This window comes from Panthera uncia, chromosome B4 (genome assembly GCF_023721935.1).
Source record: "Panthera uncia isolate 11264 chromosome B4, Puncia_PCG_1.0, whole genome shotgun sequence".
NCBI classification, from domain to species: Eukaryota; Metazoa; Chordata; class Mammalia; order Carnivora; family Felidae; genus Panthera; species Panthera uncia.
Window position 1 is genome coordinate 56,846,671 of NC_064809.1, and position 27,384 is coordinate 56,874,054.

Here is a 27,384-nt window from a genome sequence, read left to right on the forward strand (position 1 = left end):
TTCAAAAAGATAGTAACAAGGGTTGACGAGGAAATAGAGAAAAGGGAACCCTTGTGCACTGTTGGTGGGAATGTAAATTGGTACAGCCACCATGGAAAACATGGAAGTCTGGAGCTTCCTCAAAGTAATTAAAAATAGAGATACCATGTGACCATATGATCCAGCAAATTCTACTTTGGGGTATTTATCCAAAGGAAATAAAAATACCAACTTAAAAAATATATATACACTGTTCACTACAGCATTATTTACAGTAGTCAAGACTGTACTAGAAGCAACCTAAGTGTTCACTGATAGATGAATGTATAAAGAAAATATGGTATATACACACAATGGAATATTATTAAGCCATACAAAAGGAAATGTTGCCATTTGTGACAACATAGATGGACCTTGAAGGCATTATGTGAAGTAAGAGAAAGACAAATATTGGATTATCTTGTATGTGGAAGCTAAACAAAAACAAACACAACTTCATAAACACATAGAAGAGACTGGCAGTTACCAAGGGTGGGGGTGAGTAAAATGGGTGAAGACGGCTAAAATGTACAAAACTCCCGTTATAAAATAAGTCCTGGGGATGTAATGTACAGCATGGTGACTATGATTAACAATGCTGTATTATATATTTGAAAATTGCAGAGAGAGATCTTAGAAGTCCTCATCACAAAAAAACAAATTGTATTTTTGTACCTATGTATGATGATGAATGTTAACTAGACTTATCGTGGTAATTATTTCATAGTAAAGACATCAAATAGATGTTATACACCTGAAGCTAATAGGTATGTCAATTATATCTAAAAAATTTAAAATTTAAAGTATATAAAATCTATAAGTATATAAAAGTTTATAAGTATATAAAATCGATATCATTATTTTGAATGACTACTAATATTTGACTGTTGACTATTTGATAATTAATCTGTGGACTATATTTGCTACTATAAAAATATCTCAATAAACACTGTAGTGCATTTTTATTTACTTGTCCTATTATTTCAAAACAAATTACTAAAATTAAAATCACTGATAGCTACATTTACATGTGCCAAATTGCCCTTCAGAAAGATCATACAAATTTACATTTCTAACAACAGTATGCGGAAAATGAGTCCTCCCCCTCATACTCAATCTGAGAAGACAGGATATAATGTTGCTTCTAATTTGATCACTTATTGGATTCAGTATCTTCTCATTTTTCAATTGGTTAGTTACACTTCTCTCATCTGCCTCCTCAAGTCCTTTGCCTAATTTTACATTAGGAGATTGTCTTAACAATTTGTAAGAGTTCTTTTGATTCGAATACTAACCCCTTGTTTTATGTGTTGAAATAGTTTTCTCATTTCATGATCTTTCAAATTTGTTTATAGTGAGGTTTATTGGGCTATACAAATGTTTAGATCCAGGGACGCCTGGGTGGCTCGGTGGGTTAAGCGTCCGACTTCAGCTCAGGGCATGATATTGTGGTTTGTGGGTTCGAGCCCTGCATCAAGCTCTGTGCTGACTGACAGCTCAGAGCCTGGAGCCTGCCTCAGATTCTGTCTCCCTCTCTCTGCCCCTCACCTGCTCACACTCTGTCTCTCTCAAAAGCAAATAAACATTAAAAAAATAAAAAAACCAAATGTTTGGATCCAGTGAATCTCCTTTTATGGTCTTGATTTTAATGCACTGATAAGACCTTAGTAAAGATAATAAAATAACTTCTCTATGTTCTCCTCATATACTTTTATCATTTTGAGCTTTGATTAAAGCTTTAAATATAAAAACAAACTACTCTGTATTTTTTTAGTCTGTAGAGTGAAATATAAAAATTTATATGCTGTTCCACTGCCAATTATTATACTAAACTCATTCTTTCCCTTCTTGATTTCTGTAAATTTATACAGAGTTTGAACCTCTTACTTCATTCTACCATTTCTCTTACTTTTTTTTTCCACATCAATTCCACCAAATTATCTTTGACCTCCTCTTTTGAGCTGCTGATCCTTTTTTATAAATCCAGTGATTTTTGCCCCCTGCAGTCTACTCACATTTACAAAAATTAGAGGCAAGTGTAGACCCAGGTGACAACTGTTAAAGACTGTCTTCTCTCTTTTGTTACCTAGCACAGCACAGCAAGTGCCTTGAGGGATTCTTCTAAGCAATTACTGCTCCCCTGACTTGACCCCACCCCACCAAGCCTCCCAGCACAGGAAATGGCTTTTCCCTCCTGCCTTGGCACACTTAACCATTACTACAGGTTTCTTCTGCTTCTGTGGAAGAATGCTTTAGCACTATTCATATTAACTTCTCAGTTTTGGAAGGATGATGGGGCACACGTGCAGAAGCATCTACACACGCCTGTTGGGTGTGGTAAGAGTTTTGGTTCCTGGAAATAGGGGTGGTAAGTGAATTAATGTTATTTTCATCTTTCAGGCAATTTTCTCTTTTCAAATCCCCTGATAACAAAGTTCCCTCCAGCCAGGTTCCCCCATCTACCATTCACACAATTGTTGACCAAGCTTCCCAGGCTGTGGAGAAGTTTCATAAAATAAAACTGTTTCTGCCATATCACTAATTGCCTGCTACCTCTAGTCTGGGGTTCCTAGACTACTTATTTGAGGACAGCTTCAACATTCTATAAAACATGCAATTTACCACTGGGTGGAATGCTTTTGCTGGGCTTACTTTTGTGGCATTATCAACATTAGGTATTGGCATACTGTTAGTTAGACGTTGAAACTGTTCAATAAAACATTAAATAATAACAGAAAAACGCAATGTAAACACATTGGTAAGAGCCATTTGAGCTGAGGAAATCTTCATTTGGTACTCTCGAGCTCAATTGCTGAAAGTAAAGGAAAGCACTCCTTACTGTAAATAGCTCCTTATTGTCTGAAATAAATGACAGACCTTGAGAAAAATACATAATTTCACTGTTGAGTATGTCAGTGAATTTATATGCTTATACATTAAAAACATTTTTTTGATTCATTTATTTATTTTGTGAGAGAGAGAGAGAGAGAGAGAGACAGTGTGTGTGTGTGTGTGTGTGTGTGTGTGTGTGTACTTGAGCACAAGCAGAGGGAAGGGCAGAGAGACAGGGAGACAGAGAATCTTAAGCAGACTCCACATGCTGTCAGTGCAGAGCCCGACACAGGGCTTGAACTCATGAACAGAACCGCAAGATGCTGACATAAGCTGAAATGAAGAGTTGGATGCTTAACCAACTGACCCATCCAGGCGTCCCTATATGCTTACATTTTTTATATATAACTATTTCCAACATTTACAGAGCATAATAAATCATCACTGCATGAGGCCCCTTTAACAAAGACGTGTGCATAAGAAAGAATTGTGTTAGCAATGTAAATTCAAGTAATCTATCAAATTATGTTTTCTAATTTAAAAATTTTTAAATGTGAAATTCTTGAATAAAATGCTGGTGGATTTTCACAAAACATTAATTATATAATCAAGGGACCTGAGGGGAGAGAAATTATCCAACATTTTTAATCAGATCAAGATCAAACATTTTCAGATGCTTTTTGCATCTAACAGTTCTGAATGTTCAACCATGAATCCTGTCAAATTTTAAGTTAATGGGTTTTCATTTTGGCCTTTTTTACTGCATATTTAAACAATGTCAAGTCCAGGGCCCATTTACTCATTCTTTATTTTTCCCACCTTTAGAAATCAGTATGTCCCTTCCACTCACATCTGATCAGGTAAAGTAAGTCATGGTCATGCCTAACTTCAAGGTGGTGAAGAGTGTAATCATCCCGTATGTTCAGGAAAGGTAGGATAACAGGAAATATGAACTCTAGTGAAGCTACCAAGTTACCTAAGCTTTTTTTTTTTTAAGCTTTAAGTTTGTTTTTTTGTTTTTTTTTTTTTAAAGCTATAGGATTGCTCAAAGATCATTTCTTTAAGTGACGAATTTTTAAAGAGAAAATTATTTGTGGGGTGCCTGGGTGGCTCAGTCGGTTGAGCACTGACTTCAGCTCAGGTCATGATCTCACAGTTTGTGGGTTTGAGCCCCACATCGGGCTCTGTGCTGACAGCTCAGAGCCTGGAGCCTGTTTTGGATTCTGCGTCTCCCTCTCTTTCTCTCAGCCCTCCCCTGCTCGCACTTTATCTCTCTCTCTCTCTCAAAAATAAAATGAACATAAAAAAAATTTTTTTAAAAGAGCAAATCATTTCCCACCTCTCCAAAATGTCAGCTATATACAAGTTTCTGGGTTCTCCTCCCCTATTCCTTTTCATTTTGACATGCTTGTAATCATACTCTAAATACTACTCTTTGTACCGATCATCATGTCATATCCATTTTCTATATTGCTAAAGAATCTTTATAATCTTTTATTCTGGTGTAATATTTAAAGTGGAATTTTTCAATTAAATTTATTCTTAGAATATCTAATAAATTCCTATTCTGATTTCAAGTTTGTATTCAATCTAATTCTTAACCCTGTTTAAAGAAAATAAACCAGTAAAACAATGCATATCGTGTCTTAGCACTTGTAGGAAAACCTGCTACTTCTGGACCTTCCTAAAATGCAGATTGTTTATGGCCAAACTTAAAAGCCACTCAGTTCTGAAAAATTCTAAAGACACAGTTAATTCTAACATAAAAAGTAAGTGGCTTGAAAATCCCAGAAATAGAAAAGAGCAGAAAACAACTAAAGGAGTATGATTAGTAAATTGCCCAAATATGTTATTATATCTAAAGATGTCCAATTTTAAGAGAGGAGTACAGCAATTTAAGAAAATCAATTTTACTTTCTAAATTCCACCTTATAAAACCAACAGGTGAGAAAGTAATGTAAGATAATCCTTCAGTTAGTGAAAGTATTTACTATAAATTTCCATTTAATGACAAGTTCCCTTAAGTGAGTTGGAAATAAAATACACAAAAATTAAATTTGTTTCAAAGCTGTTCAGGCATATCCCTAGAATAAAAAGGAGCAATTCCTGTGCTGAATTTTAGGATGTGGAAACAACAGGCTCAATTATGAATAGTGACTATAAATAAAAGGCAAGAAGAAAATATATACATTCAAAACTGAGCCACTGGCAAGAAAGCAGCTTTCAGACAATTTCTTAGTTGTTAAGGAAAAAAATCTTGAGAATGCTTCAAGGGAATCTAATAACATTTTTTACATAAAGAAAATGTATACATTTAAAAAATGTGTCCTACCATTTGTACTTCAGTATCACCTTGTTCCTCAACTTTTGTTTCTTCCTCACAAACTGATACAGACTCACATTCTTGTTGCTTATACTCTTCTTGGAGCTCTTTGCTGATTTCTGCTTCTCCCTTCTGAACTTCATCTTTGACAAAGTGAGTTACTGTGGCAGTATGTCCTTGTAATGATGCTGAAACAGGGCGCAGTGGTGTGGCATGGTCATAGTGAGTATGCAGGAGTCGTATAGCAATGCCACTTGTTGCTAAAATCCTTGGAATTTCAAATCTAATTTGTGTTTCAGAGAATCTTACACTTCTATACCTGTTAATGATTTTAACAAAAAGGTGAGACTGTAGAAAACGAAGTCTGCTGAGAATCTATACCTAAGCAAGATTTCTCTCCACTTTAATTTTGCCACAGGTTTGAGTCCCAACCCATGCCTGCTTGCTTGCTTTGCAATTTGGACCCAGTTGCTAGTGTTATCCTTCTCAAAAACACTCTCTTGGGATGTATGACCCCATACTCTTCTCTTCCATCACAGGCAGGTCCTTCTTTGTTTCCCCTGTATGGCTTTCTTCCTGTCCCTTAAATGTTGATATTATATTACTCAGTTCTCTATCCAGGCCCTCTTTCTTTCTCCCTCTACATATTCTCCTTGGATCTTATTTTGATGGCTTCAATCATTACTTATGTAATCTGGCATTTTTAACATGAGTTCTATGTGTCTTGGGATGGGGTAGTGGGACAGAAGAGGGATCCCTGAATCGGCTTTAAGAGGCCCAAAAATGCCCTTATCTATGATGTGTATGTAATAAAGTTTGTAAGAGTCTATGACTCCCAAAAAGTTAAGAACTACTGATCTATGATAATGACTCCCCAAAATAGATCAACTCAGATTTTTTCAGTGCCTTCAGACAGTTGCACTTGGATATTTCACAAGTACTTCAAACTCAACAGACCCAACATTAAACTCGTCATGCCTGCAGCCCCCCTCATTATCATCAAATAAAACAAAACTTGTTTCTGCCTCCACTATTCACTATCTTAGTAAAAAGACACCATCTAATTCTCTTCTAATTCTCTTCTTAAATCTGGACAGTTAATAGAGGGCTATTCATTTTACTTCTTTAAAAATTATACAGAGTAATTTCTATAGGCAACACATTTTATAATGAAAAGGGTTATATTAATACACTGTCTCATTAGATTTAAACCAGAGTATTTTACAGCAAATGTAACTTGGAAAGTATTTTGTCCATTCCTGTTACTAAATATCAAAATTAAAGTCCAATTCTTTCCACTATCATATGACTAGCCTTTTCAGAGCTGGGACCAGAACCTAGGCCTCCTAGCTTTTACTTTGCAATTTTTTTCCCCTAGAACTCACTGCCATACTAACTCAATTAATTTGAACTGTTGAAGATTAAATAGCAGAAGTAATTATAAATTTATCATTATCACTCTCATTTCTCAGAAAGATGTTATTACCTGTAAATAAGTGGGGAAACATCACTTAAATATATATATATATATATATATATATATAATATAAATATATTTTATTTTTATAATTAAATAAAATTTATATAATTTATATAATTATACATCATATATTTAATTATATATAATATATATACAATTATTTATATAATTTATATAATTAAATATAATTAAATATAATTTATATATATATGTATTTTTTAAGTATTATTTAAAAAGTTCACAAAGATTTTCAAAGTTTTAGATTGCCATGTAGAAAGCACCTACCACCCTATGAGGGGTGTGAATTAAGTGGGTAAAGAAAAGGGGAAGACATTTATCTATTCAGCATTTGTTTGTACTAAACATCATGCTATGATTTTTATATTAATATTTAACCTTCAACCCAATCCTATTAAGTTAAGTAATATAATCATCAGTTGACCATTGATATAATGAAGCTCCAGAAGGCTAAGTAACTTGCCTCAGGTAAATAAATGGCAGTTCTGTGATTCAAACTCCAGCTGGCTGACTTCCTAACATAGGTTTTATCCATGTATACCACACTATTATGCAAAAGACATATGCCTAGTCATCATGATGTGACTCCCAATGTCTTTTGACCTACAGTATCACCCATGGGAATACCTTGGATTCTTCTTGAGGTTTGCCCACACATATACAGTAACATTTTCATCTTGAATGACTTTTTCCATATTTCCACTATCCAGATCTGCTAATGTACTAGCTTGCTGTAACAGAAAAAGAAAACATAAAAGATTAGAGGCCTCATAAATTATGCAACTTACAAGAGTCATTTCATTACTTAGGTGTTAGATTCCCTTTATTACTTAAAAGAGTAATCTGGGTAAAAATATCAAACTAACAAAAAATTGCTTTAAAAAATTTTCTGAATGATACAAGTGAACTTCAATGATACAAATGTGCTTCACCTTTGCACTCAGTTTCCCTTACAGTCTCTAAGGATTAAAATTGCTCCTGTATTCCCAGGATTACTGTTAAAATTTTAGCATTATCATGATTACCATGAACCCTTTTCAATTTTAGCATTATCATGATTTTTCATCTTAACTATACACCTGCTTCTTTATCTGTACCTTATTAAAATGTAGATCATGCTACTGCAAAAGCTAGTTCATTTCTGAACATTATCAAATTTAGAAAACAAAATTTCCAGTTTATGAAATCCAAATGAGTCATGTTTTATTAGCCTGACACTTGATGTCCAACATTAAATGCACAATTTAAGGATGTTCTTAAGAATGTTTGATAAAAACAAATAGAGCTTGTTGCATGTTAGCTCTCTTAAATGCCTCAAATAAGTCAATACTGTATGTGTATAGCTGCCATATTGTAAAACCTTAGAAGTACTGGAGATTGAATATATTGTTAATTTTTAAAAAGTCATTGATCCCCCACACTTTTTTCCTTAAAAGGTGACATTACCTTTTGAAGTATCCGGAATAGCTGTCTTGTAGAACACTGTGAATTTATCTGATTGTTTCCTCATGGTATTGTTTAACTTGCTTTTCTATCCCCTTTATTTTTTTTAACTTTTTTGAAAGTTAGGTGTGTACATAGGCTTAGTTATTTTTGGCAAGAAGGCATTGGACCTTATGTTGTGTTCTTCATGTTGCATCCTATCAGGAGCTCTATGATGTCCCACTATTAACAATGTGGACTTGATCACTTGGTTAAGGTGTAAGTACCCATATTCTCCCAGTTACAAAGTATACTTTTCCCCAATCAATAAATAATCTGTGGCCTAATACTTTGGCACTAGGAGAATCAGGTGTTCTTCAACAACTTTTCACCTAATTATCTAGGTGAAAATGATCCTTATCATTTATTACAATCGGGGACTGAAAAATGGTGACTTTCTAACTTACAATTCCTTCTACATTTATCAGATGGCATTCTTCTGTAAAGAACTCTTTGTTCCCCCTACTCCACTGTCCCCCTTCCTTTTTGGAGTTATCACTTTAGACCCATGGATTTTTCTTTATTTAATGTGTTATAATCAATTATGATTATTCTTTGTGATATTCAAATTATTGCAAATTTGACCAGTGAAAGCTTCTTTAGGCTAGTTCTATGCCTTTGGATATGACTCCAATAGTGTGTAAGTATTTATTTGCTTTCTAGCACAAGATAATTCAATCTCATCTTTCACTGTCCTTGCTCCAGACCCGGAATCAGCTGTTTACCCCAGTTAGACTTGGTTCCATCTTAAGGATTAAAAAGAAATCTGCTTCATACTGATATCTCCACTTCAAATTTAACATTACAGTATTTTTTTCCTAATCTTTTATGTACTGTTTTTCTCTTAAAATAATCTTGATTACTAATAATTTTAATATACTTCCTGTTTTTCTTACAAATCAAAGAGTTGCAAAATTATATGAATATTACTAACAATAAATTTAGTGAAGTTTAAGCCTTCTTTGCATTTCTTTTTGTAGTTAGAACATATGCTACCAACACTATACAGAGGACTATGTTCTAGACCAAAATAAACCAAAATAACCACAAACCATGTGTGACCTTAAGGCTGTTTTCTGATTAGAGGACAAAATAAAACAAAAACGGCTATAGAAGACATTCATGGGATAGTAGCCAAAATTTAAATATGGACTGGATATTAGAGTATGGAATTATTACTTCCTAAGGTATAATAATGATTTTACAGTTATTTTGATATTATTTTTAGCGATAAGATAATTGGGAAAAATAGAGTGACTACCAATAATTATAATTGTTTTCAACTCATTTATCTAGAGTAGTGAATATCTAACATACAATGTTTAGCGAATTTATTTTCATAGTGATCCCACTAAACCTTAGCAAGTATAAGAAAAAAACTGGACTTTAACTACATTGATAATGCTTTTTTTTTTCTTTAGAAATATTTATGGTTGGGGGCACCTGGGTGGCTCAGCTGGTTGGGCATCTGACCCTTGGTTTCAGCTCAGGTCATTATCTCACGTCACAGCTCATGGGTTCAAGCCCCGCATCACAGCGTGCAGCCTGCTGAGGATCTCTCTCTCCCTCTCTCTTTGCCCCTCCCCGGCTTGCTTTCTTCTCCCTCCCTCTCAAAAAATAAACATAAATAAAAATTTGGAAAAAAGAAGTATTTATGGTTGTTAGATCCGGATAAATGTATGTGCCTATTATTCTACTGACTTTTCCATAGCCTTTTAATTAAAAAAGGATGCTAGATGTTTTATTATGTAGCATAAAGTTTTCATTCTTATAAAAGTTAATCATAAGTTATGAGTAAAATAATCACACTTACTCTGAGAAGTCGTTCTGTGGCTACATTGAACTTAAGATGGAGGAGCTCCTGCAGCTCTAGAATTGATCCTTGGTATTGTATTATAGCTTTATCTTCCAAATCATATGATGGCGTTTGCAATAAAAGTAATCTCAATTTCTCAATTAACTATAAAGTAAAATGTAAAGTAAAAATTTACTCTAAAAATAAACTTCTGACAAATAGTCAAAGAAAAAGTGAAAAGGCAATGTTCTATCACTTTAGAATTGACGAACACATCATATCATCAGTAAAACATAAAAATCCTTTCTTGTGTTAACTGTCTTATTTAAGATCATGGAAAAATAAAAATATTTCCTCCAGATACTCCTTTATAAAAATTCTCAACTATTGGCAAGTTATAGAGGAGGCATAGCTTGGATGCTGAAGACAATGGAACAATAGAAATAGTGATATAACAATAATGAGGAGGAGGGGCACCTAGGTGGCTCAATCAGACAAGTGCCCAACTTTGGCTCAGGTCATGATCTCACTCACAGTTTGTGAGTTCGAGCCCCAAGTCCGGCTCTGTGCTGACAGCTCAGAGCCTGAAGCCTGCTTCAGATTCTGTGTGTCTCTCTCTCTGGGCCCCTCCCCCACTTGCTCTCTGTTTCTCTCAAAAATAAACATTAAAAAAATTTAAAACAAGCAAATAAACAATAATGAGAAGGAGAATGAGACGAAGGTGGAAGAGCAGATCGTTACTAATATGTACTGAATATTTATGTAGGTGCCCACGGCAGGCCACCCCCAAATGTAGCACAATGGCATATTGATCATTTTGAATTGAAGCTACTTGAGAAGCAACCAGTGTAAAGACACTTGCACCCTCCTCTGTCTCCTGAAAGCAGGAAACAAATCTCCCGTATGAAAATACCTTCCCTGTACTAAGAAGTAAAAAGACCAGAGATAGGAACTTTAAACTCAAGAAAACTGTAGAAATAAACCTTGTTACTTTTTTTTTTTTTTTTTTACTGATCTACCACATCAGACCAAACTCCACTTAGAATTCCTTACTAACTAAAGCTCACAAACACCTATTTTCCTTATCTTGTAAATTCCTCACAAATCGATTGTCTAAAATGTATAAAAACTGCCTGCCTTGGTCATTTCTTTGGGTTTCAATTTCATTATTGGGTCTCCATGCACGTCTCATGTATATTGAATTCTCAGTCCAGCTGAAAGCTTGAAGGATAGAAGAATTTCCCCTCTCCTACACTTACTATGTGCCAGGAACTGTTCTAAATGTTTATGTTTTAATTCATTCTATCTTCATCATAACTCTATCAGGTAGATACTGTTATTATGCCTATTTTTATAGATAAGGAAACTAAGGCAGTCTGATTCCATTGGTAAGGAGTTTGAAAGACCCCACTCCTTCCTAACAGCAAGTGAAAAGCTCAACAGACTGAAAAATCAACAACTCTTCTTCGATCAACAAGAAGGGAGGAGACTGGGCAAATGCCTGATCTCAAGACTGGAAAGACCTATAAGTGAACAGAGGGAGTTAGCTTACCATGGTATATTCAGGAACAAAAGCCACTGCAGAAACCAGTGCCAGATAAGAACATCTGAAACTGCAAATGACAAATTACTGAAGGCTTAGTGTGGACAGCTCTTGAGAGTTAAAAACTCCAGGAGAGCACAGCCATGGAAGGAGGAGAGCCCACAATATTGTGAGACTTACCTCCAAATGCTCCACCAGGTTCTCACAATAAATATGGGAGCAGAATCCCCTCCTACTTCCAGCAGAGGGAAGGGAAAAGGAACGGTTTTGAAATACACCAGAGTACTCTATCCTTAACAAGGCCTGATCTTAGGGGAAACTAATTAACTAGAGCCTAAGTTTTGGGACTTATATCAAAGCCTCACTCACCTGGGGGAAAGGAAATAACTCCAGCTAGCACTAGCCATCCCCTCCCACCTGAGGGGAATAAAATAAATTAAAAACACTTGTGAAGTTCACCATGCAGAGATACAGGCTTATTAACAGACCGAGACCTAATTGCAGGACTATGGGATTCTTCTCCTCCCCAGCCCCACCTCACAGCCATATTACTAAAGCCCTATTTATACCACTTCCTTTCACTCAGTACATCATGTCCAGCTATCAGGAGAAAATTACAAGTCATACCAAAAGGCAAAAACCACTATTTGAAAAGACAAAGCAAGCATTATAAACCACACATGGCAGGGATATTGAATTATCCGACCAGGAATTCAAAACACCTATGATTGATATGCTAAGGGCTCTACTGGATAAAGCAGACAGCATGCATAAATAGATGGGCAACGTAAAGCAGAGAGATAGAAATCCTAAGAAAGAACCAAATAGAAATGGATAAATGCCTTTGGTGGGCTTATTAGTAGACTGGAGTTAGCAAAGGAAAGAATCTCTGAGCTAGAGGACATAACAATAGAATCTTTGAAAACTAAAGTCAAAGAAAACAAAAAGTGAAAAAAAAATTTTTTTTTAAATAGAACAAAGTATCCAAGGACTGTGGGACAACTACAAAAGGTATAGCATGCATGTAAAGGGAATACCAGAAGGAGAAAAGAGGGAGAAAGGAACAGAAGAAATATTTGAAATAACAATTTCCCTAAATGAATATCAGATGCTAAACCACAGGTTCAGGGAGCTTGGAGAACACCAAACAGGATAAATGCCCTAGAAAACTACACTTAGGCATAGTATTTTCAAACTACAGAAAATCAAAGATAAGAAATCCCGACAGAAGCCAGAGGAAACAACACCTTACCTTAAGAGAAACAAAATTACGAATTACATTTAACTTCCCAGAAATCATCTAATCAAGAAGAGAGTGGAGATATTTAAAGTGTTGAGAGAAATTGAGGCACAGCATGACCAAGGAACAACTAACTAATAAGTGGCAGGATTTAGTTTTGAACACTGACACAGATAATACCTAGAAATTTTCTCAATTAAGAGAGGTGGCATTGTGGTGGAGGGCAGTATGGACTTAAGCCAGCATGCAGGGCTTCGATCCTAGCCACTTCCTACTAGCAGTGTGGACTTGGGTAAGTTATATAACATCTTTGTACCTCTGTGCATCACTATGCCCTCTTCATTTGTAAAATGAGAATACTGGTGCCTACCTCCTAGGGTTATTATAAGAATTCAGCAAGTAACTATTTCTAAAGCCTGGAATAGTAAGTATTATATAAGAGCTTGCCAAATAAATACATTTGATAATTTGGAACTTAGTGTTTACCGTGGGGTCACTGCTATCCAATTCTTTCTGTTCCTCAAGTGCTGCCCTCTTTAGTTTCCTATTGCTATGATCATCCTCCTCTCCTATTTTGTTTTACCTGCCCTTTCCTCATTTTCTGTACTATTTCTTCCTTCTATTTCTGTAACCCACTCTCATAATAGGAAGATTTCACTTCCAGCTCATCACTAGTGAACTCCAGTGCTACTTCCTACTCTCTCCCAGCTATTGCAGAGCACTGGCTTCCTGGGCCAGCAGCATGCCATGGCAGCCGGCAGAGAGGATGTGCAATGGCAAGAACCCTGTACAATGAATTCACTGGTGTCCAAATATCTCACAGTGGACAGGAGGCTTGGGAGCTGCTGGAAAGTCAGAGTAAGCCCTATTTAAAGTCTCATAGGAGACTCTAAGCAAGTCACAGTTTTTCTCTCTACATATGTAAAATGGATCTCATACGCTTGCCCACATCAAATTAGGCAATGCATGTTATGAGCTTAATGGTCTGGAGTTACTCCATCTTCATAACAACATGCTGAAGAAGTAAACCCCAGTGACAAGCAGCACAAGAATGTGGTGAGGAATTGCAACAAAAAGCATTAGAATAGGACCAAGTGCAGTGAATTCCTTCCAGTTCCTACTACTATGTAAGTGTGCCTAGTATGGGTTTCTTTCTATGCATCCTAATGGGATTTGTTGGGTTTCTTGAATCTGAGGGTTTGTATCTTTCCTCAATTCTGGAAAGATGTCAGCCATTTTCTCTTTGAATACTGTCATTCCCTTCTGGTACCCTTTTTCGATGCATTTTAGCCCCTTTTGCTCTATCATACATACCCATTAACTGCTCATTAATATTTTCCATCTCTTTATCTCTTTCTGTGTGCTATATTTTGGTAAATTCTTCCAATACAACTTCTGATTCACTTGTGATTAAGAATTCTCGGTAGAGACATTTTTGTTTCCCTTCAATAAGCTAAAGATGAGCCAAACAAGTTCTTATCATCTCCCTTTGCAGAGCAGGTATTTCCCCTATCATCCACAATAACTTTTTGAGGCTCCCAGCCATACATGGAGTTTCTGATCCAACTTGCCACCTTGCATGGACCCTAGGCTTTGCTTCCTGATGGTCCTTTAAACCAATGCTAACCCAAGACTTAACAGAAAAAGAAGCCTCTTGGAAAGTGGTGTCTCTGGGAAGCCACTCACTTTGAGATTTGCCCACTTTTCTGAATTGTTTTATGGCCTCCAAGATTTTCCCTTACTTTCTTTTGAAATAGGCAATGAACTTAAATATCATTAAAACATTATTTTTTTAGCATTTTTAAGTGCATCATAAAGTGCTAGTTCCTCAGGGTAGCCTATCCATCCTATTTGCAGAACTAGAAGGTAGGATATTCTTCTTCATCTTTGTTCTTTCATGCCTAGAAGAGTAGGTGCCTGGCACATAGTTGACATAGAAAAGTATGTGTAGGGAATCACCAAATAGTGGAAAATTTCAACTCAAGATAAAATCATGCACTTTCCCTCCAAGTTATCTACATAAATGGATGCAACTTGATTTTTTTTCCCCTGCTTAGATTAGACACATAATGTTTCACATTTATGCTATACAGACCTTATCTAAGGTGGCAAAGATAAAAAATAAAAATGGGAGTTGTAAAAACAAAAAAAAAGAGAAAGGTTAAATATTTTTCTCGATATCTAAACACGCAATAGTGTTATTAATTGGCAAATACAAATATATATTTGTTTAATTTATTTCTATTTTGGAGTCGATACCAGACAATTTGTAACTTAAACAACTTAAAATTACAGAGTAATACTCTAGGACATACATTTAGCACTAATTTACTCTTCGCGATCACTTCCTCTAAAGTCTCATTTGTTTCCTCTTTCCACAGACTAATGAAAGTATTAATTTCTGGGGATACTGAAGGATCAGGACTTCCATCACATTGAATGTAGTGATTCCACTGTGGAATAAAAATGTTGGAAGGGTCACAATGATGAAAATGCAAAGATTAAATAACTTTTTTCCAAGTATCAGTTCTCATAATCTAGTTTTCCCAATTTACGTAAAAAAAATTATGACTTTAACTGCCTACTTGAGATATCTCTATAATAACCAAATTCTCTATATCAAAATAATTTATAAGCCTCACTAGTTCAAATAAATAGCAATTCTAGTAATTGTCATATTTTTAAAAAACAGTATTTATGAGTTGGTTTTGTTTTGCTTTCGTCTCTAAACATATAGCTCCTGTATTTACAAAAGCCAACACTTGGGCTAATATCTACTTACCAAATTATTACTGTTTTTTGTGGGTTTTTTTTTTCCAAATTATTACTAATTGTTAATCACCACTGTCATTTTAGTATGAGTACTTCCATTCATTTTGCAGTCTATGAAACTTCTACACTTGTAATCATATTGTACTTTGCTTAAAATTATAGTGTAATCATCTTTTGCCATATTATTATAGTTTTTTTTCTTTTTCTCCTTATAATAACCTTTACTTTTTTCCAAAGTTACATTGTTTTGAGCAATGCTAGATTGACTTAAGCTCAAAGTTTTCCGTTTTAATTCAGAATAATTTCTTCAGTATAGATTCCCCCAAAATTAAATCAGAGTCAAAAGATACAAAAATTTCAAGGGTCTTATTATTGACAATAGTTTTCTACAAAGGTATGTGAATTTACTTTGCTACATGCAATATGACAGATTTGTCAAATTAGAGATGTTTTACAGACAAATTAAAAATCTGAGGGGATTAAAAAGGATATCAGAGTATAATTTCCTCTTGTGGCACACACAAACACACAAAATCAGTTTTACCTGAGAAAGCAATCTAGTATCTTGTTTCAACTTCTCTGCTTCAGGAAAACACTCCTCTAATAAATAAAGTTCTTCAAGTTCTTCATTCCTCCTTTCTAGATCCTGTTGCATGGGGATACATTGGTGGGCTCTTTAATTTTAGCTTTATGTTTCACAGGTAGCATCTAAACTTTATTCGGCAAAATACTGAGTTTCAAAATGAACACTAAAATTAGTTTCAATGTAACTGGTATTTCCAAAAGGTTTCCTCTGAAACAGAGGTTTGCAAGTTATCTGCAGACACCTGGTGGGTCCCCAAGACTCTTCAGGGATCTGTGAGGTCAAATATGTTTTCATAATTATACTGAAACAGTATCTGCCTCTTTTGCAGTGTATACATTTACACTAATGGTGCAAAATGGTCTAAAATTGCTGGTGTCTCAGCACAAATCAAGGCACAAGCTATACTAGGAGTCATATTCTTTGGGGTTTGCGGGTAGTAAACAGCCATTTTCATATAAGAGTGACCTGAGGAAGTGAAAATTATTAATTTTGTTAAGTGTCAACCCTTCAGCATAAGTCTTTTGATTGTTCTATGTGCATAAAGCGAGAAGTATGCATAAAGCGTTCTGCCATGTTTCAAAGGACAAAGCTGTCTTGAGAAACCACTGCTTGCATGATTATTTGAGTATTTTGGCAGACACTCTCAAAAATGAATGCACTGAGTATGTCACTTTCAGGAAAGAATTAAAAGTATTTGTTACCAATAATAAAATTCAAGCTTTCAAATAAAAATTCAAATTAAACAAAAAAACTTGTATCGACCACTGTGAGCTTGACATTTTCTCAATCCTTAAAAACCTTTCTGATTTGATTGGGGAAGACATCAATGCATGTGATTTTTGGTAACTAATAATAAAAACGTGTCAACATTTGGAAGGAAATTATTCAGTAAATCAAGTTTTTCTAAGCAACCAATGTATGATATTTCAAAATCATACATGGATACAAGATCAATTTAAAGTGTAAGACAGATCAATGTTTTAGTATAACACTCTGAAAACTTCATTGATATGATTTCACATTCCATATTAAGAAACTATGACTTACTGAGTTTTGGTATAGAATCAAAAAGAATATCCACAATTACCTGAAAGGCTATTACAATATTACCCTTTTCCAACTATGATTCTGTGTGAGGCCAGATTTTCTTTATGCACTTTGATAAAAACTCATTGTAACAGACAGAATACTGAATAGATATGAGAATCTAGCAGTCTTTTATTAGGTCTGACATCAAAGAGACTTTAAAAATATAAACAATGCCACTTATTTCTCTAATTTAAAACATATAGAATGTGTGGTGATGAATGTTAACTAGACTTACTGGAATAATAATTTCACAATATATACAAACATTGAATCACCATATTTATACCTGAAACTAATACAATGTTATATGTCAATTATAACTCAATAATATATAATTATATGTACAATAGTTTTCTTCCTTAAAATATGTTAATATATTTACTTATTTTTATTAATGTTTATTTTATATAATATTTAATGTCTATTAATATGATGTGTCTTAAAATTTCTCAGTTTGAGTTTCTAATGTGGTAAATATTGAGAAATATGACCCACATAAATAAATTTCCTTGGGGGGGCCTTCAATTTTTAACAGTTATGAGGCTTGTCGAGATCAGAACTACTGATATGAAAAATCCTGGTAATTCTGGTAAAAAAGAGAAGTAAAACTAAAATATGAGAGGTAGAATTTGAGTTTTGGGGGAGGAAGCCCTGTTTAATTATCTATAAAACAGATCAAGAAAAATAACTTAATGCCTACAAGCAAGGGCTCTGAAGTGAGACTATTTATGTCTAAGTCTTGGCTCCAACTCATTAGCTGCTTACCTTCCTTTTTCCTCAATTTCCTTATCTGTGAATTGTGGGTAATAATTTCACTTCTTTATGGTAGGAATAAAGGAGTTAAACCAGTTTACATAGGCCTAAACATTAGTGGTAGGTATGGGGGAGAGTGACATTAAATGGCCAAACAGATCTGATAGCTACATAGTTTGTTTTCATTAATAACATTACTAATGTTTACATACTTTTGCTTCAAGTTGATGCCATTTTTCTCTCTCAACCCGTTGTCTTTCAAGTCTTTCCATTTCTTCTTTTTCATGTTTCACACGGGTTTCCTCTAAAGAACCAAAAAAATTTTTTCTCAGTGATTAAATCAATCTAATTTTAATCCCTTAAAATTACTTAAAATATTTTCAAGATATAATGGTAGTGAAATATTTTATAGAACTTACAGCCTATATTATGTGGTAGAAATAAGACAAATGCTGGATTTCTTTCAAAAAAGTAACATGACTCAAAGTTTCTGGCCAAAAAAAAAAAAAAAAAATAGGCCCATAATAATATTTCTCTTCTCCAAATTTATAGCAATCCAATAATAATTTTAAATAATAAAAAATGACAGAACTATCATAAGTAATTAAGGAGAGGTAAAATCTTCAGATTTCCATAAGTTTCTTATATCTACATCATTAGAAGCAATTACCACTTTTCCTAAGTTCATTTATGTATTTTGAGAGAGAGAGAGAGTGTGCACAGGTGTAAGCATAGGAGGGGTAAAGAGAAGGAGAGAGAGAATCCCAAGCACGTTCTGTGCTGTCCCCTCAGAGCCCAACAGGCCAATCTCACAAACTGTGAAATCATGACCTGGGTCAAAATCAAGAGTCAGATGCTTAACTGACTAAGCCACCCAGGCACCTCCAGAAGCAATTACCTTAAACTTCTCTTGCTTTCACTATTAAATATGAAAGATATGTTGAAGAATATAAGTTTAATCCAATATAATAAAACTTTCCCCATGTTCTAGATCCTGATACTGTATTCTTATCATGAGCCACCTAAAAAGGATTTAATAATGATTGTATATAAAAAAATCAACGTGGAGCCTGAGGACAGACTTTTATTTTTTTTTAAACTTTTTTTTTTTTTTAACGTTTATTTATTTTTGAGACAGAGAGAGACAGAGCCTGTTTCGGATTCTGTGTCTCCCTCTCTCTGACCCTCCCCCGTTCATGCTCTGTCTCTCTCTGTCTCAAAAATAAATAAACGTTAAAAAAAAATTTTTTTTAACGTTTATTTATTTTTGAGACAGAGAGAGACAGAGCATGAACGGGGGAGGGTCAGAGAGAGGGAGACACAGAATCCGAAACAGGCTCCAGGCTCTGAGCTGTGGACAGACTTTTAAAACATGAATTTGAATCCACAGGTTCTTTAAAAAAAATTTTATTTATTTATTTATTTATTTATTTATTTAGAGCACACAAGCAGTGGAGGGGCAGAGAGAGAAGGGGAGAGAGAATCCCAAGCAGGCTCCACCCTGTATGTGGAGCCTGAGGTGGGGCTCCATCTCACAACCGAGGGATCACAACCTGAGTCGATATCAAGAGTCAGATGCTAAACCAACTAAGCCACCCAGGCACTCCCACACATGCTCTTGATGCTAAAAGGTATACTGGTTTTTTAAATCTCTTTTTGTTATTTTAAATAATAGATATTTTTATTAATTTTTAATTTACTTTTTTTTTTTTACAAATGATTAAATTTGGCAAATGCATATTATTAAACTATAATAACTTAGGCTGTTCTGTGCATTTCTTGTTAGTGTCTATTTCCTATTTCCCATATTTAATGAATTTAAGTTTCAGAATCCATACTGTAGAATTAGCACCAAAGCCCCTAATTTCATAGGTAAACATAAACATTTCAAGACATGATTGCCAGAGTTAGCAAATAAAAATACAAGATGCTCAGATGAAGTTGAATTTCAGATAAATAAATAGCCTTTTTTTTGGGGGGGGGGTGGGTTAAGTATGTTCCATATTGCATGGAACAAATTATCCCAAATCATCTATTATTTATCTGAAATTCAAACTTAACTGCACATTCTGTACTTTTTTTTAATGTTTATTTATTTTGAGAGACAGCATGCACAAGAGCTGGGGAGGGGCAGAGAGAGAGAGAGAGAGAGAGAGAGAGGGAGAGAGAGAAGGAGACAGAATCCCAAGCAGGCTCCACACTGTCAGCACAGAGCCCTCTGTGGGTCTCGATAAGATGGCTCTGAGATCATGACCTGAGTTTAAATGAAGAGTTGGATGCTTAACCAACTGAGCTTCCCAGGTGCCCCTCCGTGGGAATTCTGTATTTTATCTGGCAACTCCACTTCAAGATATATCTCAAAGTGATTGATGTATAGTAACAAAACTTTCTGGGTACCTTTTAAATAGCAGATAACTATTTAAAAAACAGATGAGGGGCGCCTGGGTGGTTCAGTTGGTTGAGCGTCCGACTTCAGCTCAGGTCACGATCTCGCGTCCGTGAGTTCGAGCCCTGCGTCAGGCTCTGGGCTGACGGCTCAGAGCCTGGAGCCTGCTTCCGATTCTGTGTCTCCCTCTCTCTCTGACCCTCCCCCGTTCATGCTCTGTCTCTCTCTGTCTCAAAAATGAATAAACATTAAAAAAAAATTAAAAAAAAAATAAATAAAAATAAATAAAAATAAAAAACAGATGAAATTTGGGGCGCCTGGGTGGCTCAGTCGGTTAAGGGTCTGACTTCAGCTCAGGTCATAATCTCACAGTTTGCAGGTTCGAGCCCCACGTAGGGCTCTGTGCTGATAGCTCAGAGCCTGAAGCCTGCTTAGGATTCTGTGTCTTCCTCTCTCTCTGTCCCTCCTCCACTCGCACAGTGTGTGTCTCTCTCTCTCAAAGATAAACATTAAAAAATTTTTTTTAAAATTAAAAAATAAACAGATGAAATTTGAAAAATTGAAGAATTTTGAAAATTCTTTTTAAAAATATTGATGGGAATATAGAAATATCAACTATTGTTTAAGTCCCTGCATGTGAAAATAGTATCACTATGTACTTTGTACCTTCCTCTTTTTGCCGTCTCTCCTCCTCCTCCTGTAGCTGCTTTAACCGTTCAGCTTTGGTGATTTTCTTCTTCCTGGCAGACTTAAATGTCATAACATAAAAAAAGGCTACTAATATACATATCTCTCAAATGCATAAAATACATACCTCTCAAATAGTAATTATGAAAAATACTTTTACTTCCATGAATCCAGTCTTTCATTCATTCAAATAAAGACTACCTATCCTGTACAAAGCCTTGCCTTAATGTATTGAGGACAAAGTATGGAAACAAGTAAGAAAAATAAGCAAAGTTATTAAAAGGCAACAGTGATGGTGACAATTTAATTATTATATAATTAATAGTATACAACTTAAATAAGCTTCTTATTCCCAGTTTCCACATCTTTAAAATGGTGCTAAATAAGACCTCATTTTATTGTTGTAAGGATTAAAATAAAATATATGTAAAAACAGTTTTAATACTACTACATGCCTATAATAATTAAAAATATTTTTATGACTAACAGATATACAGAGAGTCATTTTTAAGTTTAGAGGAAGGAGAGATTATTTTCAACAATTGGAATGAAGTAAAATTTTAATAGAGCAGGTAGTATTTAAGTTTGTGCCCAGAAGATTTTAACATGCAAATATGCAGGGAAGAGTATTTCCTATCTCAAGAAGAGGGAAATGCAGGCAATAAGATATGGAGATGGGATAGCACTGGAAAGGCCAACAAGTTCATGGACACTGTTGTTCATGGATTCCAAGGAAAGGTGATAGAAATGAAAATGGAAAAGAAGGTTGGAGCCTATGCTATAGAGGTCGGACATTATTTTAAAAGAACTGGAAACCTCCTAAAAGTTTTGAGAAGGGCTATGGCTATTAAGAATACAATTTTAGGATTTTGGAAGAAGATGGTGGCGTAGGAGGATGCTGGGCTCACCGCGTCCTGCTGATCACTTAGATTCCACCCACACCTGCCTAAATAACCCAGAAAACCACCAGAAGACAAGCAGAATGGATTCTCTGGAGCCAAGCATAGACGAGAGGGCCACGGAAGAGGGTAGGAAGGGCGGAGAGGTGATGTGCGCTACACGGACTGGCAGGAGGGAGCCGGGGCAAAGGGGCAGCCCACCGGCCAAGCAGAGCCCCCGAGTCTGGCTTGCAAAAGCGGAGGGGCTGGATGGAGTGTGTTCGGACAGCAAGCAGGACTTAACATCTGGAAGGTTATAAGCTAACAGCTCTGCTCGGAGAGTGGGAGGGCTGGAGGACAACGGGAGGGAGAGTTGTTGAGCCCCGGATGACACAGCTCAGGTTGGCGGGGAACAAATGCGCTCACCAGCTCTATCTCCCTCGCCCATCCCCCAGCCAAAACCCCAAAGGGAACCAGTTCCTGTCAGGGAACTTGCTTGCACCGTGCAAACACCCAACACTGTGCTTCTGCGGAGCCATCCCTCCGGCGGTGGGTCTGACTCCCTCCCGGTGCAGCAGGGCCCCTCCCGAAGCGGATCACTGAAGGATAAGCGAGCTGAGCCTGCCCCTCCCGCCCCTGTGCACCTTGCCGATCCACCCCAGCTAATACGCCAGATCCCCAGCACCACAAGCCTGGCAGTGTGCAACTAGCCCAGACAGGCCAGGCCACCCCAAAGTGAATCCCGCCCCTAGGAGAGGGAGAGAGAAGGCACACACCAGTCTGACTGTGGCCACAGCGGTGGGCTGGGGGCAGACATCAGGTCTGACTGCGGCCCCGCCCACCAACGCGAGTTATTCAAGACAGCACAGGGGAAGTGCCCTGTAGTTCCGTACCACATCATGGACTATCCAAAATGATGAAACGGAAGAATTCCCCTCAAAAGAATCTCCAGGAAATAATGACAGCTAACAAACTGATCAAAAAGGACTTAAACAATATAACAGAAAGTGAATTAGAATAATTGTCATAAAATTAATCGCTGGGCTTGAAAACAGTATAAAGGACAGCAGAGAATCTCTTGCTACAGAGATCAAGGGACTAAGGAACAGCCAGGAGGAGCTAAAAAATGCTATAAATGAGCTACAAAATAAAATGGAGACAACCACAGCTCAGATTGAAGAGGCAGAGGAGAGAATAGGTGAATTGGAAGATAAAATTATGGAAAAAGAGGAAGCTGAGAAAAAGAGAGATTAAAAAATCCAGGAGTATGAGGGGAAAATTAAAGAACTAAGTGATGCACTAAAATCTACGCATAATTGGTATTCCAGAGGAGGAAGAGAGAGGGAAATGTGCTGAAGGTGTACTTGAAGAAATAATAGCTGAGAACTTCCCTGATCTGGGGAAGGAAAAAGGCATTGAAATCCAAGAGGCACAGAGAACTCCCTTCAGACGTAACTTGAATCGACCTTCTGCATGATGTATCATACTGAAACTGGCAAAATACAAGGATAAAGAGAAAATTCTGAAAGCAGCTAGGGATAAACATGCTCTAACGTATAAAGGGAGACCGATAAGACTCGTGATGGATCTCTCTACTGAAACTTGGCAGGCCAGAAAGGAATGGCAGGAAATCGTCAATGTGATGAACAGAAAAAATATGCAGCCGAGAATCCTTTATCCAGCAAATCTGTCATTTAGAATAGAAGGAGAGATAAAGGTCTTCCCAAACAAACAAAAGCTGAAGGAATTCATCACCACTAAACCAGCCCTACAAGAGATCCTAAAGGGGATCCTGTGAGACAAAGTACCAGAGACATCGCTACAAGCATGAAACCTACAGACATCACAATGACTCTAAACCCATATCTTTCTATAATAACACTGAACGTAAACGGACTAAATGTGCCAACCAAAAGACATAGGGTATCAGAATGGATAAAAAAAAACAAGACCCATTAATTTGCTGTCTACAAGAGACTCATTTTAGACCTGAGGACAACTTCAGATTGAAAGTGAGGGGATGGAAAACTATTTATCATGCTACTGGAAGTCAAAAGAGAGCTGGAGTAGCCATACTTACATCAGACAAACTAGACTTTAAATTAAAGGCTGTAACAAGAGATGAAGAAGGGCATTATATAATAATTACAGGGTCTATCCATCAGGAAGAGCTAACAATTATAAATGTCTATGCGCCGAATACGGGAGCCCCCAAATATATAAAACAATTACTCACAAACATAAGCAACCTTATTGATAAGAATGTGGTAATTGCAGGGGACTTTAACACCCAACTTACAACAATGGATAGATCATCTAGACACACAGTCAATAAAGAAACAAGGGCCATGAATGATACATTGGATCAGATGGACTTGACAGATATATTTAGAACTCTGCATCCCAAAGCAACAGAATACTTTCTTCTCGAGTGCACATGGAACATTCTCCAAGATAGATCACATACTGGGTCATAAAACAGCCCTTCATAAGTATAAAAGAACTGAGATCATACCATGCACACTTTCAGATCACAATGCTATAACTTGGTATCAACCACAGGAAAAAGTCTGGAAAACCTCCAAAAGTATGGAGGTTAAAGAACATCCTACTAAAGAATGAATTGGTCAACCAGGCAATTAGAGAAGAAATTTAAAAATATATGGAAACAAACAAAAATGAAAATACAACAATCCAAACGCTTTGGGATGCAGCGAAGGCAGTCCTGAGAGGAAAATACATTGCAATCCAGGCCTATCTCAAGAAACAAGAAAAATCCCAAATACAAAATCTAACAGCATAACTAAAGGAAATAGAAGCAGAACAGCAAAGACAGCCCAACCCAGCAGAAGAAGAGAAATAATAAAGATCAGAGCAGAAATAAACAATATAGAATCTAAAAAAAACTGTAGAGCAGATCAATGAAACCAAGAGTTGGTTTTTTGAAAAAATAAACAGAATGGATAAACCTCTAGCCAGGCTTCTCAAAAAGAAAAGGGAGATGACCCAAATAGATAAAATAATGAATGAAAATGGAATTATTACAACCAATCCCTCAGAAATACAAGCATTATCAGGGAATACTATGAAAAACTATATGCCAACAAACTGGACAACCTGGAAGAAATGGACAAATTCCTAAACACCCACACACTTCCAAAACTCAAACAGGAGAAAATAGAAAGCTTGAATAGACTCATAACCAGTGAAGAAATTGAATCCGTTATCAAAAACCTCCCAAAAAATAAGAGTCCAGAACCAGATGGCTTCCCAGGGGAGTTCTACCAGACGTTTAAAGCAGAGATAATAGGGGCGCCTAGGTGGCTCAGTCGGTTAAGCGTCCCACTTCGGCTCAGGTCATGATTTCACGGTCCGTGGGTTCGAGCCCCCTGTCAGGCTCTGTGCTGGCAGCTCAGAGCCTGGAGCCTGTTTCAGATTCTGTGTCTCCCTCTTTCTCTGACCCTCCCCTGTTCATGCTCTCTGTCTCAAAAATAAATAAATGTTAAAAAAAAATTTAAAAAATAAAGCAGAGATAATACCTATCCTTCTCAAGCTATTCCAAAAAATAGAAACTGAAGGAAAACTTCCAGACTCATTCTATGAAGGCAGCATTACTTTGATTCCTAAACCAGACAGAGACACAGTAAAAAAAGAGAACTACAGGCCAATATCCCTGATGAATATGGATGCAAAAATTCTCAATAAGACACTAGCAAATCGAATTCAACAGCATATAAAAAGAATTATTCACCATGATCAAGTGGGATTCATTCCTGGAATGCAGGGCTGGTTCAACATTTGCAAATCAATCAACGTGATACATCACATTAATAAAAGAAAAGATAAGAACCATAGGATTCTGTCAATCGATGCAGAAAAAGCATTTGACAAAATTCAGCATCCTTTCTTGATAAAAATCCTTGAGAAAGTCGGGATAGAAAGAACATACTTAAACATCATAAAAACCATTTATGAAAAGCCCACAGCTAACATCATCCTCAATGGGGAAAAACTGAGAGCCTTTTCCCTGAGATCAGGAACACGACAGGGATGTCCACTCTCACCGCTGTTGTTTAACATAGTGTTGGAAGTGCTAGCATCAGCAATCAGACAACAAAAGGAAATCAAAGGCATCAAATTGGCAAAGATGAAGTCAAGCTTTCACTTTTTGCAGATGACATATACATGGAAAACCCCATAGACTCCACCAAAAGTCTGCTAGAACTGATACATGAATTCAGCAAAGTCGCAGGATACAAAATCAATGTACAGAAATCAGTTGCATTCTTATACACTAATAATGAAGCAACGGAAAGACAAATAAAGAAACTGATCCCATTCACAATTGCACCAAGAAGCATAAAATACCTAGGAATAAATCTAACCAAAGATGTACAAGATCTGTATGCTGAAAACTATAGAAAGCTTATGAAGAAAATTGAAGAAGATATAAAGAAATGCAAAATCATTCCGTGCTCATGGGATGGAAGAATAAATATTGTCAAAATGTCAATACTACCCAAAGCTATCTACACATTCAATGCAATCCCAATCAAAATTGCATCAGCATTCTTCTCGAAGCTAGAACAAGCAATCCTAAAATTTCTATGGAACCACAAAAGGCCCCAAATAGCCAAAGTAATTTTGAAGAAGAAGACCAAAGCAGGAGGCATCACAATCCCAGACGTTAGCCTCTACTACAAAGCTGTAATCATCAAGACAGCATGGTATTGGCACAAAAACAGACACATAGACCAATGGAATAGAACAGAAACCCCAGAACTAGACCCACAAAAGTATGGCCAACTAATCTTTGACAAAGCAGGAAAGAATATCCAATGGAAAAAAGACAGTCTCTTTAACAAATGGTGCTGGGAGAACTGGACAGCAACATGCAGAAGATTGAAACTAGACCACTTTGTCACACCATTCACAAAAATAAACTCAAAATGGATAAAGGACCTGAATGTGAGATACGAAACCATCAAAACTCTAGAGGAGAAAACAGGAAAAGACCTCTCTGACCTCAGCCGCAGCAATTTCTTACTTGACACCTCCCCAAAGGCAAGGGAATTAAAAGAAAAAATGAACTACTGGGACCTCATGAAGATAAAAAGCTTCTGCACAGCAAAGGAAACAATCAACAAATCTAAAAGGCAACCAACCGAATGGGAAAAGATATTTGCAAATGACATATCGGACAAAGGGCTAGTATCCAAAATCTATAAAGAGCTCATCAAACTCCACACCCGAAAAATAAATAATCCAGTGAAGAAATCGGCAGAAAACATGAATAGACACTTCTCTAAAGAAGACATCCGGATGGCCAACAGGCACATGAAAAGATGCTCAACGTCGCTCCTCATCAGGGAAATACAAATCAAAACCACACTCAGATATCACCTCACGCCAGTCAGAGTGGCCAAAATGAACAAATCAGTAGACTATAGATGCTGGTGAGGATGTGGAGAAACGGGAACCCTCTTGCTGGAATGCAAACTG

The 27,384-nt window shown here is 36.3% G+C and overlaps 1 protein-coding gene across 4 annotated transcripts in view; it reads right to left on the bottom strand.

The window, feature by feature from the left end:
- DNAI7 (dynein axonemal intermediate chain 7) overlaps window positions 1-27,384 on the bottom strand; it is a 71,510-nt gene that overhangs the window by 23,370 nt on the left and 20,756 nt on the right. For 2 of the 4 annotated variants that reach the window (XM_049625193.1, XM_049625192.1), the window contains 7 exons: window positions 20,984-21,065; window positions 18,144-18,235; window positions 16,048-16,149; window positions 15,047-15,184; window positions 9,967-10,113; window positions 7,299-7,402; window positions 5,183-5,492 (listed from right to left, as the gene is read on the bottom strand). In XM_049625193.1, coding sequence (XP_049481150.1) covers window positions 5,183-5,492; window positions 7,299-7,402; window positions 9,967-10,113; window positions 15,047-15,184; window positions 16,048-16,149; window positions 18,144-18,235; window positions 20,984-21,065 — 975 coding nt within the window. Of the gene's footprint in view, window positions 1-5,182; window positions 5,493-7,298; window positions 7,403-9,966; window positions 10,114-15,046; window positions 15,185-16,047; window positions 16,150-18,143; window positions 18,236-20,983; window positions 21,066-27,384 lie in introns of those variants that run through there. The other 2 variants (XM_049625196.1, XM_049625194.1) reach the window with 2 other exon arrangements.